The sequence below is a fragment of the Limulus polyphemus genome, unplaced genomic scaffold (genome assembly GCF_000517525.1).
Source record: "Limulus polyphemus unplaced genomic scaffold, Limulus_polyphemus-2.1.2 Scaffold393, whole genome shotgun sequence".
In the NCBI taxonomy this organism is placed as follows: Eukaryota; Metazoa; Arthropoda; class Merostomata; order Xiphosura; family Limulidae; genus Limulus; species Limulus polyphemus.
The window spans coordinates 576,171-595,464 of NW_013666003.1; the positions used below are offsets into that span (position 1 = coordinate 576,171).

The 19,294-nt window shown below is 31.1% G+C and overlaps 1 protein-coding gene across 4 annotated transcripts in view; it reads right to left on the reverse strand.

Moving 5' to 3' along the window:
- Positions 1-217: 217 nt before the first annotated feature.
- Positions 218-19,294, reverse strand: part of LOC106457931 — a 20,532-nt gene continuing 1,455 nt past the window's right edge. For 2 of the 4 annotated variants that reach the window (XM_022384017.1, XM_022384014.1), the window contains exons 2-3: positions 4,470-5,351; positions 218-2,260 (exon numbers count right to left, since the gene is read on the reverse strand). In XM_022384017.1, the coding sequence (XP_022239725.1) occupies positions 2,146-2,260; positions 4,470-5,335 (981 nt within the window). In that variant the 5' untranslated portion in view covers positions 5,336-5,351 and the 3' untranslated portion in view covers positions 218-2,145. Of the gene's footprint in view, positions 2,261-4,469; positions 5,352-12,733; positions 12,868-15,970; positions 16,117-19,294 lie in introns of those variants that run through there. The other 2 variants (XM_013917378.2, XM_022384015.1) reach the window with 2 other exon arrangements.

Genomic DNA, 19,294 nt, shown 5'->3' on the forward strand with positions numbered 1-19,294 from the left:
AAGGATTTGGATCATTTGGTCAGTTGGATTAATAAGTGGCAGATGACTTTTAATTATAATAAATGCAAATTAATGCATGTGGGTTATCATAACTTGAATTATAAGTATAATTTGGATGGGAATAACCGTAACATCTTGGTGTTCTGGTTGATCAGTCTCTTAAGCCACCCAAGCAGTGTGCTGTTGCTAGTGGTAGGAAAAATAGGATTTTAGGTTTTTATCTACAGAAATATTGAATACAAGTCTAAAGAGGTTATAACGTCATTGTGTAGGTCACATTTGGAGTACTGTGTCCAGTCTTGGACTCCTTACCTTAGGGATGAAATTGAAGTGCTTAAAAGAGTTCAGAGAAGGGCTAGCTGCACACATATCAATATGATTCTGAACTGACAGACTAGACTAGGGAAGGCAGCTAGTCAACAGAAAAACTACCAATTTTTGGGCTGCTTTTTTAAACCAAATAGTTGAATTGGACCATCACTTTCATAGAGCATCCAAGGCCCCAAAGTACAGAGCACATATTTAAGGTAAACAGGACATAAACTACGAATTTGAGGATTCATAGTCTGGGTACATTAACCAATAGGCCACATGTGGCCCTTTTTAGTATTTTACATATTTTGTGATTGTTTTAAAGTTATGTATTCATTTGAAACCAAACTGTATATGTAGAACTGTATTATTGTACTAGCATTTCGTACAAGTAGTAATTATTTGCTGATTTTTAATTACCTAACAACTAGGGGTGGTGGTGGTGGTGTGGATTGTTCACCCTCATAAAAAAGCATCTAGGACTGAAAAAGTTGGAGAGCCCCTGATCTACAGTATAGTAGTGTCTAGGACTGAAAAGGTTGGACAGCCCCTGATCTACAGTATAGTAGTGTATGCTGCAATAATTAAAAATATTTTGGAACTGGCAGTATATAACTAGGGAAATTTGTGTTGAATGTTTTCTTTGTGAAATGATTCGTACACACTCATCTCTCCTTTGCTTATTAGACTAATTGTGAGACTCTGACAAAGAAATTAAAACCCAGTACAGGAAATTGATACCAATTTCCAAAAGTCATTCTATAAAGAATTATGACAATATCCATATAAAAACTTCAGAGAAAAGTTATGTTGTTTTTATGTATTTTCATTTTAGGAATTTTATGCAACATTTTGTGTAGTTAGTAACCCGATATCATCATCATGTACCTATGTACAAACCTATACAATGGAGCAATAAAACATCTGAACAGAAAGTAATAACTCTTCATTATGAAACTTTCTTAATCTCTGAACAGCATACAAAACAAACAAGCACAATGAACTTTAATATGCACAGTACAACGTAAACATTAACAAAATAAAAACATGAGGTTTACATATGCAAGAATATGTTGTATAATTTTAATTTTAAATTTGGCTTGACACATCAATTTCATAAACTTCTGTAAAAAAAATACGTACAGTAACAGAACATTATGAAGAAAGAAATTTAGGTGATTATTAAATAAAGTTCGATGGTGATTCAAAATACACATCAAAAATGAAAAGCACAATAAGTGTACATACATTGTACATACTTAGATATACCAAAGAAAAATGTTATGTTTACTTTGAAAAACTAAAATACACTGTAGAGAAAAGTGCGTATGAATACGTGTATAATCAGTATCTACAAGAACTGAGATTCTTAATGTTATTTGTATTCTTTTATACACGACTCTAATAAAATCCTAACACTTCCGATACTCCATATAGATCTCTGTACGCAAAAAATACACATCTGAGTATTTACATTTTCAACACTCTACAGAAAAAGAAACAACTAGTGGATAAATAGGTTTTACTAATTACAATAGTATTTGATATATTAACAATTTTCTCAAGAAACAAGTACAACCAAATTTCTAAAGACACTCCAATAACTACAAGTTGAAGAATGAGCATACATGTACATATATACTCATAATAACAGTGCAACTAACATATCACACATATCATCTCTTTGACAATTGTTAATACAGTTTATATCATACAAACTTAAGAAATACAATATACACAAAGTACACAGAATAAAGTAATAGACAAGCTTAAAACACACAAGAAAACTTCCTGAGGTTTGATAACTTTTTTTTCATTTTTGCAAGTACTAACTCAGAGAATGTGGACTGTGGTGCCATCTTGTGGTAATCTTCCTGAATGGAGAAGCTCATTATAACTTGGTGGTGGGCCAGATGGAGTATAAGAGTCAAATGGCATACAGTCACTTCTGTATACAAAGAGCAAAAAACAACAACAACAAAATTCACACTAAATATGTTGCAAAAGATATCACAAAAAACTTCAAAAAGATTTCACACTTACTACAACTTGTTTTTATATTTTTTCAATAAATATAAGGGAATTATTCTTCTTGTAATTACTAATTAAATACAGAACTCAGGTTCTGTTCTGTTTTCATATTCAAAAATTAGAAAAATTAATGATGAACAATTAACTTAACAGGTTTCAATCTCCACATTCAATATCTACTGGACACTTTCAACTGCTCTCTTTAGGATGGGAATAAAGTTCTAAAATTATGTAGTTATATATGCCAGTACACATGAACGATATGTTTAAGTAAAACAAGACATCTGGCTTTACAACAATATTTAGATAAAACAGTTGTTGTATAAATTTACTGATACATACAAGTTGAATTGGAACACAAATCAATTCTTCTTTAAAAGGCTGGAGATGGCTTGAAAGGGTAATATAGAAAACTATTATAAATGTACAATGTTTTGACAAGATTATGTCATCATTATGACATCTCCAAACTTTTATTTTCTAGCAAGCAGGTTCCTTATCATTAAATTTAATTCTTCTTCAGAGATGACTTCATACACTAACAGTTTCACTCATAAAACATAACGGAATAGAACCTTACACGGCATATTACATCATATTATATTGATTTCAAGTTGTTTACAGCTGTAACTCAGTCAGAAATGTTTATCTAATCAGTGGAATCCATGTTGAGTTTATTGGAACCTGACACCAGGTTTGGTTTTGACCTTGAACTGGTCTAGTTCCTAATAATTTAACTGTGAATTTTTGTTGAGTGACAAGTCATGTATTTTTTTCTTGGTTTCAACATTTTTTTTTCTGCTATAAAATAGCTTGGACACATTAGAAAAAAGATAAAAGTTTCCTCAATAAATATTATATTTGGAAATCAAACTCAGTTATTTCTTTTACCAACAATTCAATCTGTACAACTATTTAAAATTATGTTTTCCTAAAAGTGCAGAAATAATAAACAACTGAAATATTCAGTAGTAACATTCACTTAATAATCTTGAAAGTAAAGGAAACCTACACAAAGATTAAATGCAGTATTTTTATATTTAAGATAAAACTGGTTTCACATTTTGAGAAGACTATATGTATCTGATCTGTAAATGAAGCATAATTTTTCTCTTACTACAATCAGGGCAGACCACAGAAGTACACAAGTTCATGCAGCATTTCAAGAAATTTTGAAATAATTTTTTTGTATTGATCATTATCTATTACATACATTATGCTGTGCTATAATTATTGTTAGTGCTCACACGTAATATTTCAACAGATGTAGGGCTAACTGTGCATATTCTTCCCTAATTTTGAACTGATAGACTTGATGAATAGTGGCTAGTCAACAGTATCTACCACCAACTCTTGTCTGACCAAATTGTGGAGTTTAACTATTAAACTTATAACTCAACCATGGGCCCCAAATAGCATAGCATATTTCTGTGGTAATGGAGGCAAACATAACTCCTCAGATTCACAGTCTAGGCATGCTGAATACTATGCTATAACTGGTGTGATGGAGAGAGAGAGAGAAGGGGTAGATTACTAACTTTGAAATAACTACATTTCACCAATGAGCTCATAGATAAATTAATTTCAAATGACACTGCATGATGAGGAGTACCTTGGTGACACAATGAACAGCTATATTTTTCATACTGAATGGTTGAACCCACAAATGAGTGAAGCCATGCTCCATATTAAAATAATACTTTCTTTCAGTATGATCATACATTTGACCTAGCTTCATGTAGCACTCTAATTAAATAATGTTAACAAACAGGAATAAACCAGTAACATGAAAAGTATGCAATGTTTTATACCGGAGTGACAGTCCACAACCAAATTCAACTCACCTTAAAATTTCTGCTATAATTTCCAGTACAAATGTAACTTTATTACATATCCTTGTTAAGTTTTATTTATACCAAAGTTGTAATACAATAACAGTTATAATTATGAAAGAGGATCACATTATAAATGCTGCCATATAATCAGCCCCAAGCTTCGCACAATTAAAATTTACAAGTGAATATATATAGAGGGATTGTATATTAACATGCTAGATTTCAGAAAAATAAAAAATTTCTGCTCAACATCAGTTTGGGCTTTTACTTCATCTGGTCTGGGTAGCTTACCTGGGGGTAGGAAGTTGAGAACCCTGTGGTGTTACTATTGGTCTATGTGAGGAATGCTGATTCAGAGGTGGAGAATGAGGGAAGTTCTCCTTTGTGTAGCGTGTGTTGCTCATAACCGACCTTGATCGAAATGTGGGAGGAGCCTGAGAAGTTGGAATAGGCAGCATATAGTGACCATGTGGTCCAGTTTCCACTGAAGTCTTAACTCCATACTGCTGAGGCCCCCTCCAGTCTCCATACATGGGATGTGGGACATCAGAATGAATTCTGTGGTGGTATGGGTATCTAGAATTACCATCAAATGTTAGTGTAGTAGGCTGTGTGTGTGAAACAGGAACACTAACTGGTGGGTTTGTACTAAGAACACTGTAGTGTACAGCTCTATTATCCTGTGGACGCCGTCCTGCTGAATAGGCACGAGCTCGCTTTTTCTGTTTTCTTCTCACGTAGCATTGAATCATAAGTAAAACAGTGTTGACACCAACTAACAAAACACCAATGTACACAAACACCAAGAGCTCTCCATTCTGTGCATGCATAACAGCACCAGCAACGACAAGTGCACTTCCAGTCATAATGGCAGAAATAAATATGAACTGTTGAAAATAGTAGCAAAATTCATGTATATTGCAGTCTGAGGAGGATACCGGTGGAGTGGCTGTACTACGGGTCACACTGGAGACTGGGTCACCAATTTGCTGCCCTATGCCAGGCTGTGGAGCAAAGGGAGGAACAGATAGAGTTGTAGCACTTGTGTGATCTAGGACAACATTACTCGGAACAGAACATTTTGATGCACTACATGGATGAGATGCAGTGAAATGGCCACCGTGAGATGATGAGTGCTTTTGATCAGCATCAGACATCTTATAATGTTTCTTACTAAAATGAAAGAAAAAACAACATAGAAACTGCACCTAAAATTAATGCTGAAGATAATAATCATAATATTAAACAAATTTTCAGTGCTTAGGGCCTGTGCTGGATATTTTGCCAACTTAGTAAAATGAAAAATTAACAAGAAATACATGCACATGTATCAATATGATGTTTGCATGTACAGAATTTTTACCTATATTATATGCATCATGATAATTGTGAAGTACTTACCACCTCTATATATTTAATACACAAACACAGTATTCCAGTTTCAAAGTAATTCAACTTTTAAGGTACTGCAATTTGAGTTAATGTACTTGCTAGACGTGACAAACAACATCTTGTGCTACTCAACTAATTTCAATCAAATTAATTTAATTGTAGCACCTGCTCAATTGTGTAGGATTTTATTAATTACTTAAAAGATTTACTAGATCAACAAAAATTGTGATTAATTACTTTAACATAACAAAAAACACCCAATAGTTTATTCAAATAACAAGTTTTAGAGTACCATGTTAAGTTTAGTTGTTTTTCTCTAACATGTTAACACAATTCCTTTCATTATACAGACTAATTATATAACTAACAATAAAAACAACAACATATATATAATAACAGTGTTGAAGTGTTATGATAAACATGGAACAACCTAATTCAGCATTTCATGCATGTTTAATATAGGTCAAAAATGCAAAACATTAACAAATTTTAGGCCTAAGTAAGCCTTTTAGTGAAACATTTCAACTGCAAATTCTTCAAAAATCAACAGTTCAATGATTTCTGTTTTGTGATCCTGTCACCAGACCAAGACCATTGAAGAGTATTCAGTTGGAAAATTCAGAAAGGGCAACTTATAAAATATTAGTAAACTTCCTTTAGAAATACCTAGGCTAGAATAGAACTTATCCCACACGCTGAAAAACAGTATAAAATTTTCCTAATTATAATCTTGGTTCATTTTTATGTAACCTAAATACCATTTGTAATTTAACATATAGAAGATTTGGCTCAGGTGTTGTACATTTCTCCAATGTTAAACCATCAATCTCAAATCTATTCACAAGTTGCTCTCACAAAATCTAAGCATACTGAAAATCAGTAAACTGTGAACAAAGTTGTATTCCAAATTAACAAAGAAGTTTTGTTACCCAAAATACAAACTTGGGTGAAACATACAATTGTTGTAGTGATACAAACACAATAATTGTTACCCAAAATACAAACTTATTAGAAAAGTTTAGTGCTTGCTAACAACAAAAATGACATTCAGTTTTCAATTCAGAATTGTGTTTATTTAAAAACACTGTTGTGTTGTAAAGTCACTTTTATTACATGTACGTATATTGCAAGAAATTCAACACAAAGACACATCTGTATCAACCAACATGTATGTTCTATTTTGTTAGCTCACAATGACTGTATACAGCATAATAAAGTCCTCTTAAATATAGGGTTGCTTGAGCAATATCTGTATTTTAATCATTATGTTATCAGTGTATCGTTTAGTTGTTCATATACCAGATTATCTCTCTGTTCAATCACGTACATTATTACCGGTGTCATTCATGCAAGGGACATTGGATCTATTTCCAGTTCAACTACAAATATTGATCAACTAATTATTTGTTCCTGAAGTACTGAGTGTAACGAAATAGTTACAAAATCATTGATATTCACAGTACATCTCGTTTGTCATCACATACATAATAACACTGAAACCTGATACTATCAATCAATATCACTGTTTATACACTGACACTTTACAACAAATAAAACATAATAAGACAACCTGCTAACTTGTGGTAATCTAGCTCTCATTATTTCATTTCTGCAAATTTAAGCAAGATGTAAATTAACTTCCCAAGACATTGTATTAAGGTTTAAATCCTATGGAGTTGTGTGTACAATTGTATTTTGTTATTGTGCAACCTTTCAGTTTCAATCCAATAGAGTATTCTTTTAGACAGTTGCCACAACAGACATAACACTTACAGTATAGCTGTATGATAATAAATATATAAATAAGTAATGTAATTGTAGATCTGAGCTTTCTTAGAATAAAATGTAATGCTTATATTTACTTATGACATTTTAATTGCTATTTTCATTGATATACATTAAATTTACAACACAATGTAATATAATACTAAAATATTCTACCTGTGTACTCAACACATCATTAATGTTCTGACTTGCTGCAGCAAGATGTTTTGCCAAACCACAGATAATACATCCACCATACATTATAAATTATGTTTAAAGTGTGTGTGAAGTACTGTACATTTTTTTTATCAGTTATAAATATTGTTCAACAATTTACTTTTTTAAACAGTACAAAAAAATTACCTAAACCTTATCATTGTAATTATCTTGGAGTAGATGAGACATGCTTGAATTGCCTTTGTTTTATTCAGATGGAACCTAAAAAGTGAAACTGTACCAAGTGGGTTAAAGACTAGTCCTCTAGTTTTACCATTAAATATGAAAACAGATATGTATCGACACTTTGAATTCCCTTAACGGTCTTGAACACCTGAATCAGATTCCCTTTAACTCTTCTTTTTTCAAGATAAAACAAGTTTAGAGAGCTTAATGTATCCTCATATGATAACTTTTCCATTCTAGATATCGTTGTAGCTCTACTCTGAACTCTTTCTAACAAGTCAATGTCCTTTTTGAAGTAAGATGCCCATTTTTTGAACACAATACTTCAAATGTGGCCCAATCAAATTAATGACCTATACAATGACATTATAACCTCTTTAAACCTGTATTCAGTATCTCTGTAGATACAACCTAAAATTCTATTTGCCCTGCCACTAACAACAGCACATTGCTTAGATGGCTTAAGAGACTGATCAACCACTATACCAAGATCATTTTTCTTCCACTATACTTATAATTCAAATTGTGATATCATATATTACTGATGTTTAACCTGCATGTATCATAATTAAAAGCCATCTGCCATATGTTTGTCAAACTGGCCTAATACTCCAAACAAATGCTTTTGCAAAGCAGCAGCATCCTCATGGCAAGCAACAGCAAAAACTAATTTCATCAGTAAATTTAAATAATCTATTGACCATTCCTTCATCTATGTCATTGATGTAAATCGAAAAGAGCTGAGGTTGTAACACTGAACCTTGAGGTACCCCACTCATAACATTGGCTGATATCCATTTATAACAACCCTCTGCTTTCTTCCATCCAGCCAGTTTTCTATCCAATGAGTCAAACTATCTTCCATACTTACAGAGATAATCTTTTTAATAAACCTTTTAAGTGGAACCTATATGGTAATTTATCTTATGGTTTAAAATGTTTACCCACTTTGATCTGAAGTTGTGTCTTTTACATGTCATTTATAAACAAAAAAAAGGTACACATTATTGCTACCTCTACATTTCCCTAACACTAACTAAATATATGATTAAATCAAAACCATATTCCTCTTTATGTTATCTTGATAACCTGCAGGTCATAATTTGAGCATCTTATGAATGTTTCAGAATGTTAAAACTTATTTATGATCTATATAAAACTGGTGTAACACAATAACTCCAACTGTTAGCTAACAACTGTACCTGCATATAAAGTTTGATTAGAATATAACTGAAAAGTTACATTAAAATATGAATATTAGAGAATATGAGACAAAGTAATTAACTCTTGGTAAAAGTATGAAAAAAAAAAAATCTACATTGTAGATGAAGACAATTATTTTTCTCATAAGGTCTAAAAACATATTTTTGCACTTTTAGTAATCGTTTGAGTTACAAATGAGATCTATATATGGATGCACAAAATTTTAAATATGTACAATTCATATCTTCAGTACTAACACTATGGCAAAGTTTCATGTAAATGAGCATGTGCTGCATCATTCAGTGAATTTAAAGGTCCTTACCACTGAAAAACAGAATATGCCTACCAAAAATAATTTTTTAAGCAAAAAACCTTTAAAAGAAAGTTTTGGAATTTACAATTCAAATAACGAATGTCATGTTTAAGTGTGCCTTAAGTGTAAATTATTAGTTTGTGTTGGAACATTTTGGCATAGGTACGTGTGCCACTTATGTCTGAATGGTTTAAAAAGGCCTTAAACGAATCACATACTTAACAGGACAGAAAAAAAAAATCACTTAGGACTTCTCTGTGTCATTAAAATTCCAGTAAGTTAAGAGTTCAAGTTAAACATTAATAATCAGAGTTGTAAAATTACAATCACCGTTATTGTTATTAGTCTTGTACATGCAAACTGTAGTACTGCAAAAAATACACAAAATATTCCTAACATCATTAATTATTTCTAATCTTTTCTATAAGGCAATGATATCAGTAGTCAGCTGAAAAAATATAAATTTTAATGTCTGGATTCATGCCACATACGTAAGAGTTACTAAGTATAACATCTTCATCTCTAAGAATATTTTGAAGAACAAATTATGGCTACTAGACAGTTTCAAGTTGCTGGGCATCACACGTGGTACAAGGTGCCCAAGGTTTTTGAAAACAAAAAAATATGCAATGGAAAGTCAAAGATTTACATCACTGTACATGCTAAATATATATTATACTGTAGATAAAATAACTTCAACCAACATGCACAAAGAAGCAATGTTAGTTTAAGTTAGTATAATTATTAATAAGAACATCTGAGTAAAAGTAAAGTGATATGACAGATATAGTAGTAGTTGAAAAACTATATATAATAGCTAATTTCTTAACAAAAACTGTTACAGTATCAAGTAGATTAAGTTTGATGAAATGTAAATTTAACAATTGTAATTAACGTAATGAAACTTTAAATGATTATTATTGTGATCAGTAAAAATGCTGTCTTAGAAAGAGGTAAAATGTTTATTATAAAATGTAATTTTAAGTGATATGATAAATAACTCCTTTTGACACTGTTTGGTTAAAGATAAGTTAAATATCTAATATACTTCTATTCTACAGGAATGATAAAACTGAATCATTATCAATGTACAAATTCATTTCTAAAACATTTATTTTGATGAAATAATTGTTAGGGTGAAATATATCTACGTAATTAAAAACAACCTGATATGTTTTTTTTTTTTAATTTCTTGATACAAAGATAAAAGAGAAAATAAAATTTACATTTTGCTTACTGTATAGTCTTAATTTACAACAGATCTTTATAATAAAAACTACAAACTAATGTAAAAATACCAAACTATAATGTATGTAAAGTAAAAATCAATTAATTTACTAAGTAATTAATAGATAATGTTGTAATCTATATTTTTAATATCTTGATTTAAGTGTTCAGTAGAGAATTCTGCTAATTATGATGTAATATTAGAAAGTTTATTGCAGTGTAATAATTGAGAATGTTTGTGTGGTATGTGGAAATGAGGGTACATTATAAATACAAGAATCAATGAAACATTAAGTTAATGATAAGTTTGAAGTATACTGTGAGTGATTGAGATCAGTGTCAGTAGTTAAGAATTATTGTGTATATTCAGTTAATCAATTAGCTGTTGAATTGTACAAGTAAGTTTATTTGTAAGTTTTGTACGTGTCACTAGCAAGACATTTCTGTTGAAACATTATTTGTGAAATTAAGCCTACAACTTGTGTGAAAGTGAATGCATCCTGTAGAAATGTTATAAAAGAAATCAATTCATTATCATTACGTATACTTGACTTAGCATTATCTTCCAAATTATCTAAAGAACCTGTCCAACTTGTGAATGATAACTTCATGACAATAATGAGTGTTAAGCACATGAAATGATAAATAAATGTGGATCAAAGGGCATGTGGTGAAATGTTTTACACTAATGTATAGCAAAGATGGAGCAAACTTCAGTGTGTAATCTCACAATTTCAAAATTTGGAACTTTGACTTAGAGTGTATAAGATAAACAACATACATTATTAAGTTTGAAATAACTGCTTAACAACTAAATTGAAGATTATCTAATCCTCTTTTTTAGAAAACATCTTTTCAAGGGAACGACCTTTATTTGATGTGTGTATATATGTATTTATGTGCAGCTATCCAGTTCCAAATAATAGGGGTTTAGGTGAATTGCATTTGAATACTTTTTCAACTAAGCTAAAGTATTGTACCTGTAATGACCTTTATTTGATGTTTTGCCAATCACGGCTCACGATATCATCCTGTTTGACTATTTACAATGTTCAATGTTTATAATCAAAACTTTGACTTCAGTAGCACATGTTATAAAATTGTAAGTGAACCTAATTAATGACAGGTTCAATACTTTAGCTAGTTGAAAAAGTATTCAAATGCAATTCACCTAAACCTCTATTATTTGGAATTGGATAGCTGCACATAAATACATATATACACATCTGTGCTTTAATAAGACAAAAAAGAAACTGAACATTAAATCTGATATTAACCATGAAGGGCACTATTATAAATAAAAGGAAAGACAATATTCAAACTGTAGCAAAATCAACTAAAACACAAAGTACAGTAGACAAGTTATCAAAGGCTATATTTTTGAAACTGTAAAGCAAGTACATCCATGTAGATATTTTGGCTTTTTTTACATTTTGTAAACTAAGCAAAAAAAAAAAAACCAAAGGTATCCTTTAGATTATCATATATATACAACTGATTATTACACAAACTAAATAAAAATGCTGTTCATTAATGTAAAATTTGAAAAGAAACAAAATCTGTAATAGACAGATGTACATATTGATGTTTATGTGCATATTAAACATCTTTTAGGTAAGTATTCCATTCTCTCTTCACAATGTACTTAAACAGTTTTAATTAAAATGAAAAAGCACTCCTAACCCTCTCTCCCATGAAAGTATGCTCTAAAAGTTCTAAACTGTAAAGCAATGTGATCATATCACATTAGTCAGCATATAATCATGGTCCTTCATAGAGCCTACCCATGATACCCCTGGCTAGCTTCCTTGGTGCCAAAATATTTTAAGAACTTCCGTTGGATTTTTGCCATTACTATAGAAATAAATGTTTCTGTTGTGTATTTATAGATTATATTAGAAGAGAAAACAGGTAATCATCTCTCTACACAAATCACTGGTTAGGCTTCACTTGGAATAGTGTGTATAGATTTGTTCTTCTTATTTAAGCAAGGAATTTGACATATTGGGAAGGGTTAGGTGGAGTGAAACTAGGATATTTTTAGGAATACAAGGGTTATTTTACAAACTTATATTAAGTTCTCTTAACTTGTTTTATCTTCCAAAAAGAAGGATAAGAGTTGATTTCATTGAAGTTTATAAAATTATCCAGAAGATCAATAGGATAAAGGCCTCCGATTTCCTTGAGGTATATTCTTAAGACAATAGGACACAAGTTTCAAATTTGGAACGGGCAGGCTAGGATCCAATTTTACCTTTCTGACAGGCAATTAACTTATGGAATAGTTGCCATTGGCAGTAGTGGAAGCCAGAACTTTCCAGAAAATTAAGAGAAGAATCAATGATTTCCTGAAAAAATAAAAAGCATATATATGAATTTATAATTTTCTCAAAGATGGATGTGCAAGTACAGCCTTGAGGGACTAATAGTCCCTCGTTGTGTATATGTAATGCATTTATATTTAAAGCTGTCAGGAATTTTCGATTGTCAGATGAAATTTTGTTTTAATTTAAGTTTAAGTATTAAGTTTAATTTTCATTAATTATCAATAATTTCTGTTAAAACAAGCAACCTACATAAATTAAACTTAACCCTAGAATGGTAACAGGGGTGGTTTGCAACAACAACTGAATTTAATTCTTTTTTTGTTGTTGTTGTTGCACATGTTCCAACAAGCTTAATCTAATCATACATGAGGTTATGAGAATTCAGTCTTTGTTGTGGTTTTAGTTCTGTACTGATGTATTCTAGTTGTTTTGGATAGCTTGGTGTAATCCAACCCCATGTTACTATTTATGACTGTAATATTTTGCTTCGTAATTATGATTATTTAGTTCGTCCTTTTACTAGTTATAATCATGAATAAAGTTTGTGTTAGTGATAAAACTTTAAAAAATTTGTTTGCGGTATTTTGTACGAGGAAAACTGATTCAGAAAATGATGAAGGCATTAATAATAGTGAAGATGATGTTGAAATTGAATCAGAATGTGAGAGTAACATAAGTGCTTCTGACATTTCCGAGTCTGATTGTGAAGTTGAACAGCCAAAAAGTAATTCTGTAAAAGGTAAAGATGGCCACACACAGTCCATTGGATAACCATCTGAAAACAAGACACCTGCTCATAACATTGTACTGAAGATTCCTGGTTCCAAAGGTGTTGCATGAAACACATCAACTGAATGAGAAGCATTTGAAGTTCTTATCAACTAGGCAGTGATCAAGATAATAGTTTTACATACAGATGAAGAAATACAGCAGTAAAGTCAGATGTATACTGATCCAAGATTCGTGGGTGATACTGATGCTTGTGAAATTTCTGATTTGATTGGACTTCTGTATATTTTAGGTAATGGAAAAGACTCGCATCTGAACACCAATGAACTGTTGTCTTCAGATGGAGATGTTGTATATTGATGTATTATGGCTGACAGATACTTCCAATTTCTGAAAATATTGAGACTTGATGATAAAAATAAGAAATCCAGAGGACAAATTTTCCCCAGTTCTTGAATTCTAGAAATTATATCACATTGTGTACAATCATACACTCTTCATGAATATTGACGTACTGGCAAAACAACTGCTAGGATTTCACAAGAAATACCTTTTCAAAGTGTATGTCAAACCTAAGCCTGACAAGTACTGACAAAGAAAAATGACTGACCACTAATTTCCCACTGCATCACATAAAAACACTTAGGAGTCTATCTGTGAAACTGGCTGCAATACCACAATGGGTAATTGATTTATATCAATTCCACTACCAGACATAATGGTTAATGATTACAATCTAAAAATTGTAGGGACTGAGGAAAAATACAGAAAGAAATCCTTTCCTCCTGATAGAAGGAAAGAAGTTTTGTCATCTTAATTTGCATTCCAATCAGAAGATGTTGGCCTCTTTTCCACCCAAGAAAGAAAAATCTGTAATCATGTTATCTACCATGCACAGAGATCCAAGTGTGAATAAGGAATCAAAGAAGGCTGAAGTTACTGAATTTAATAATTCAACAAATAGTGTAGACACCTTCAACCAAATGGTCCACAACTACACTGCATGCAGAAAAACATGGCATTGGCTACTACGGAGATTTTTTATGACGTACTCAATCAGTATGGCATAACTGGAATGCTACTGTTTTTGTCTGTGAAGAAGCTACATGCACACCAGATAATGCACAAACTAAACAAATATTTTTTTAGTGTTCAGGACATACAGGTTTCAAACATTTAACACATACAATTTTTGTTTTGTGGTCCTTTGATCTGGGGCATAGTCCACATCTAGATTATTTCTGGAGTTAAGAGGATGGTTGATATAGGTGTATCATTCAAACCTAACACTTGATAAATGCTGAAAGTAAGTTCTTTAGGAATATTCTTGGTAAGTTGCTGTTTCATATGAGGGCAAGCTAGCTGTGAACCAAGTTATTTTAGAACTCCCCTTCCTTAATGGTATTTCATTTATTATATTTTTTATAATGCATTGTTAACTTCAAATAGGAATATAAAACTAGCTTCCTGAGGTGGCTGAACCTCATAAGATTTTACTGGGAGTGTGGTCAAAAATATCGACAACAGCAAAAATACTTAATTGATGAATAAATGCATTTAAGCTTTTGCTTTATAAATTTACATATTCCTAATTAAACATTTGTATTAAATTAGCTACATTATTTACTTGGTTAACCCTAGAATGGTAACATAATTTGAACATCTTTTACTGGTAACTTTTATTTGGTAACCACAAGCAAATTTATTGTACTAATGGCCAATAAACATGTATGTCTTCAAAATATTTATTGCACAAATGTAAAGACAAAATAGTAAAAAATAACAAAATGAAACACAAACATGTTTAGAAAGGAAACAGTACACTTCTTTAATGGAATATACTGTAACTTACTTACAAGATATACAAAAATTAGCTGTTTGCTTCTTGTACTATCGCTGATTCACTGTCCGTTGAAAAATGAAACACCAATGTATACACTGATATTACCATACTTTTCCAAAAATAATACACATTTTTTTCACTAAAAATTTATCTAGAAGTTAGGGTGCATATAATATATGGTAATAAATCTTATTCTCTTTACACGCAGTCCAGATCATCTTTCCTGAAGTGCAGTGTGAATGATAATGTATACCTCCTAGAAATGTTGCATTTCAATAGTATGTCTAACATAGTAAGCACTAAGGCAAACTCGATCTTAGCAATTTTAAGGATACTCTAACATTTTTAGAATATTTATTTACTGGCCATGATTGCAAAGATAGCAAGCACTACAGCAAACAAACAATTAGAGATTATATGTAATAGAATTATTGTAATCAATGTTCCAAAAGTCTAGATGCATAATTTTTGGAAGCCTATTATATTCAGAAAAGTACAATATTTCAGTAAACATTAGTAGCTGCTGACCAAAACAAGCAACCTACAGAGATCAAAACTAAAATTAACCCTTGTAGTGAAAGGGGTTTCTTACCCTTTCAAAGTTCCTGCTGTTGCCTGAGTTTCTGAATTTTATCTACTTCATTTGGGTTTTATTGAATTCATGGTAGACAATTTCCAGAACCCAGGTAATATTCTTTTATTCTCCCTGTCTAATTCCATGGAACTATGACCAAACCAAAAATCAAAACTCTAAGAAGCACATGACACCTGATTCAAAGGACTTAAAGAAGCTTAAAGGAGAAAATTTTCAAAGAGAAGAATCAAATATAAACACAAGGAGTTATAGCTGCACTCAACTTGGGTAATTAAAGCTGAGTATTTAATTTATATTCCAGTTAAAGCAACCAAGGTAAATTCTAAAAAGCAAAAGTTACTAAACATGCTATGAGCTGTATTTACCTTAAATTTTCTAGTATTTTCCACTTAAGTGAAGGGGGTTGCTTATATGCTTTTAAAGTCTCTACTGCTGTTGCTTTAATTTTACATATAGTATTTTAATTTAATTTTGTGATAGACGTTTTCAAGAACTTGGGTAATATTATTTTACTGCACTGTAACTAATCTTCTGGAATATCACTTGATTTCATCAGAGGAGAATTTCTGTTTGTTTTCATGTTAGGCCAAAAGCTACACAATGGGCTATCTATGCTCTTTTCACCATAGGTATCAAAATTCAATTTTTAATATTATAAACATGTAGATTTATAGTTAAGCCAGCCACTGGGGGCTAGGAGGCACTAGAAAAGAAAGAAGGGCAAAGATGCAAAACAAACTTATTAAAAACACTATTACAAAACAGAGTACTTAAGTACATTGTTCTCTTATACATGTACAACTATGCACTAAGTCCCAATACTGAGTTGAAAATGTAATGACAAAGTTATATGGGGCAAATGGAGTAATCAGTACTCAATAATAAATGCATTGTACCCAACAGACAACACTAACTATGGCAGCAGATTTCCCAGTTCCTCTGGAAAGGGTTACAAAACCAATTTTCACTGCAGCTCACAGAAGGTAGAGATACCAGAATTTGCTGAACATCAAACACTTTGCTACTTCTCCACACAGTAGAGAGGGAATGAAAAGTGGCTAAAGTGTAAATATTTTGGTTGCTTTGCCCAGTCATACATGTATAAGTAAAGGAAAAAATCATGAAATGGTAATTCACATAGAGGGTTAATCACAAATTAATTTCAAGGGAAACCACCAGGAAGGAAGGGAGGCAAAACAGATTTTAAAATCTGCTTTCACTGTGAGGTGTGCTATGCTTTTTCATGCTTTAGTAGATTATACACATAATAATTATCTTTAATAAAATTTTTACTTATTACACCCAAGACAGAATTTTTCTCTCATCAGAAAGTTTTAACAAAATAAAAATAAAATATATGCATAAATTTAAATCCCAATTTCCCCTATTCTTCAAGAAATGAAAATCAAATGTTTCATTGTAATTTTATGATTCTGAAACATGCTTTAACAATAAATCGAGAAAACTAGAAATTTGTTTGTACAGAAACTTTCAGTTCTGCACAACTTTTGTCATCTGAAAGTTGACTAATGCCTATTGAAAATTGAAACTATGCATTTTAGTTTTAAAAGTGTACTACTTTAGTGAAGGTTTTGGTACCACTATACCTGAGCTAAGGCTATCCATTTCTTCTGAATATTTAAGCCAGCAATAATAAAACTGAAGTGGTATTGTAGCAAATTCAGAGAAAAGAGTTAAACATGTAATTGTGTATGCTAGTAATACACTGATACAATGACCTTAACATACCTAACTTGAAATTTACCGTTTGCCAGTTTTGCCAACTGTATAAAAATGTACGCCATGTCCTCTCATAATATAGGCAAGCTATATGCATGTAAACATAATCAAGTTATACATGCAGGGATATTGACTACTGGTCTAAAATGGCTATAGCTTCACTGCATTATAAGTCAGTAGTTAGGCCTTATTTAGAGTACATGTTAATGACGAAGTATGAAAGAATTATCTTGCAGCAGATATAATGGGTGAGGATAAAAGACTATCTTGTCATCTTAGTGGGCTGAAAAAATTTAGTTTCAGTTTTTGTGTATATTATTATCTTTAAAAATGAAAACAGAAAACAATTTATTCTAAGCATTTATTTAACAATCTCAATTTATGCTTCAAAAGTTTTGATTTTCTGGTATTTTAAATTCTCTGTATAGCATGATTCAATGAAAAGAAAACACTAATGCTAAAACATAAAACACCAGTATTGTTACCACCACTATCTAAATTAATGTGATGTTATCCCTACTTCCAGTTTCTTCTGCATTATCCTTCATTTCCTGGAAGAATTCCAACTTAAAATGCTAGAATATTTTGCATTAAGCTAAGAAAATCAAATGTTAACAAGTAGATGAGAACACTGCCACTACATCTTCAACTGCAAAAATGTAAAGAAAGATCACAACATGGACTTTATCATCAAATAAGAAGCAGTCTGAGAACTTGATTTCTGTAACTAACTAACTCTTAAGATTTTTACAGTTATGCACTTACTAATAATAAAGTAACATATCTGATAGCATCAAACTGCACTCTTAAGCATCTGGTCAAGATGAGTTTTCCTATCATTTGACTTTCACATCACCTTTATATAATAAAGTACAATGGTTTTTTTAATTCTACAATCTGTGCCATGTCTGCTTTTTCATAGCTAAAACATATGATAGAACCAGGCAGTGGCATTTCAAATTTTGTAACTTCCAATCAGTTATATTTCTCTTTGTAACAATAATCAACTTTTAAACTTCTTTCATCACATAAAATAATTTATAATCATATATTAATATAATATTAATAATATTACATACTGTATTCAAATTTTTAGAACTCTTCCAAGTTGTACCATAATAAACATTTATATTCCTTTAAGTTTACAAAGGAATTAAAAAAATAATAATAATTGTACTTGGGACCATCTATTGGAATGTGTTCTATCATTTTAAAATTACTTTTGGTATTCAATACTTATATTAACAGTAGCAATTACAGTGTTAGTAATGCTGACATTATAGCTTTTAGGCCTGGTGTTTGAAAAATGCAAACCTAACTGCCTAATCAGGTTCACTACAAGATAGTATTAGTACATAATCCATTTATTTACAATCGACACTGCCAACAGTAACAGCAGTGGAAGATCTGTTGACAATGACGATGTTGCTAACATCAGCATAACTAGTGCTGATTGTACTACTACTATTTTCAGTAAACTAATGTAATTTTTATAAATGTCCAAATACAACTTCGTAACTACTTAGGAATTAGAATTTGAAAAGCTGAATTTCTAAATAAAAAAAATTATATATATATATA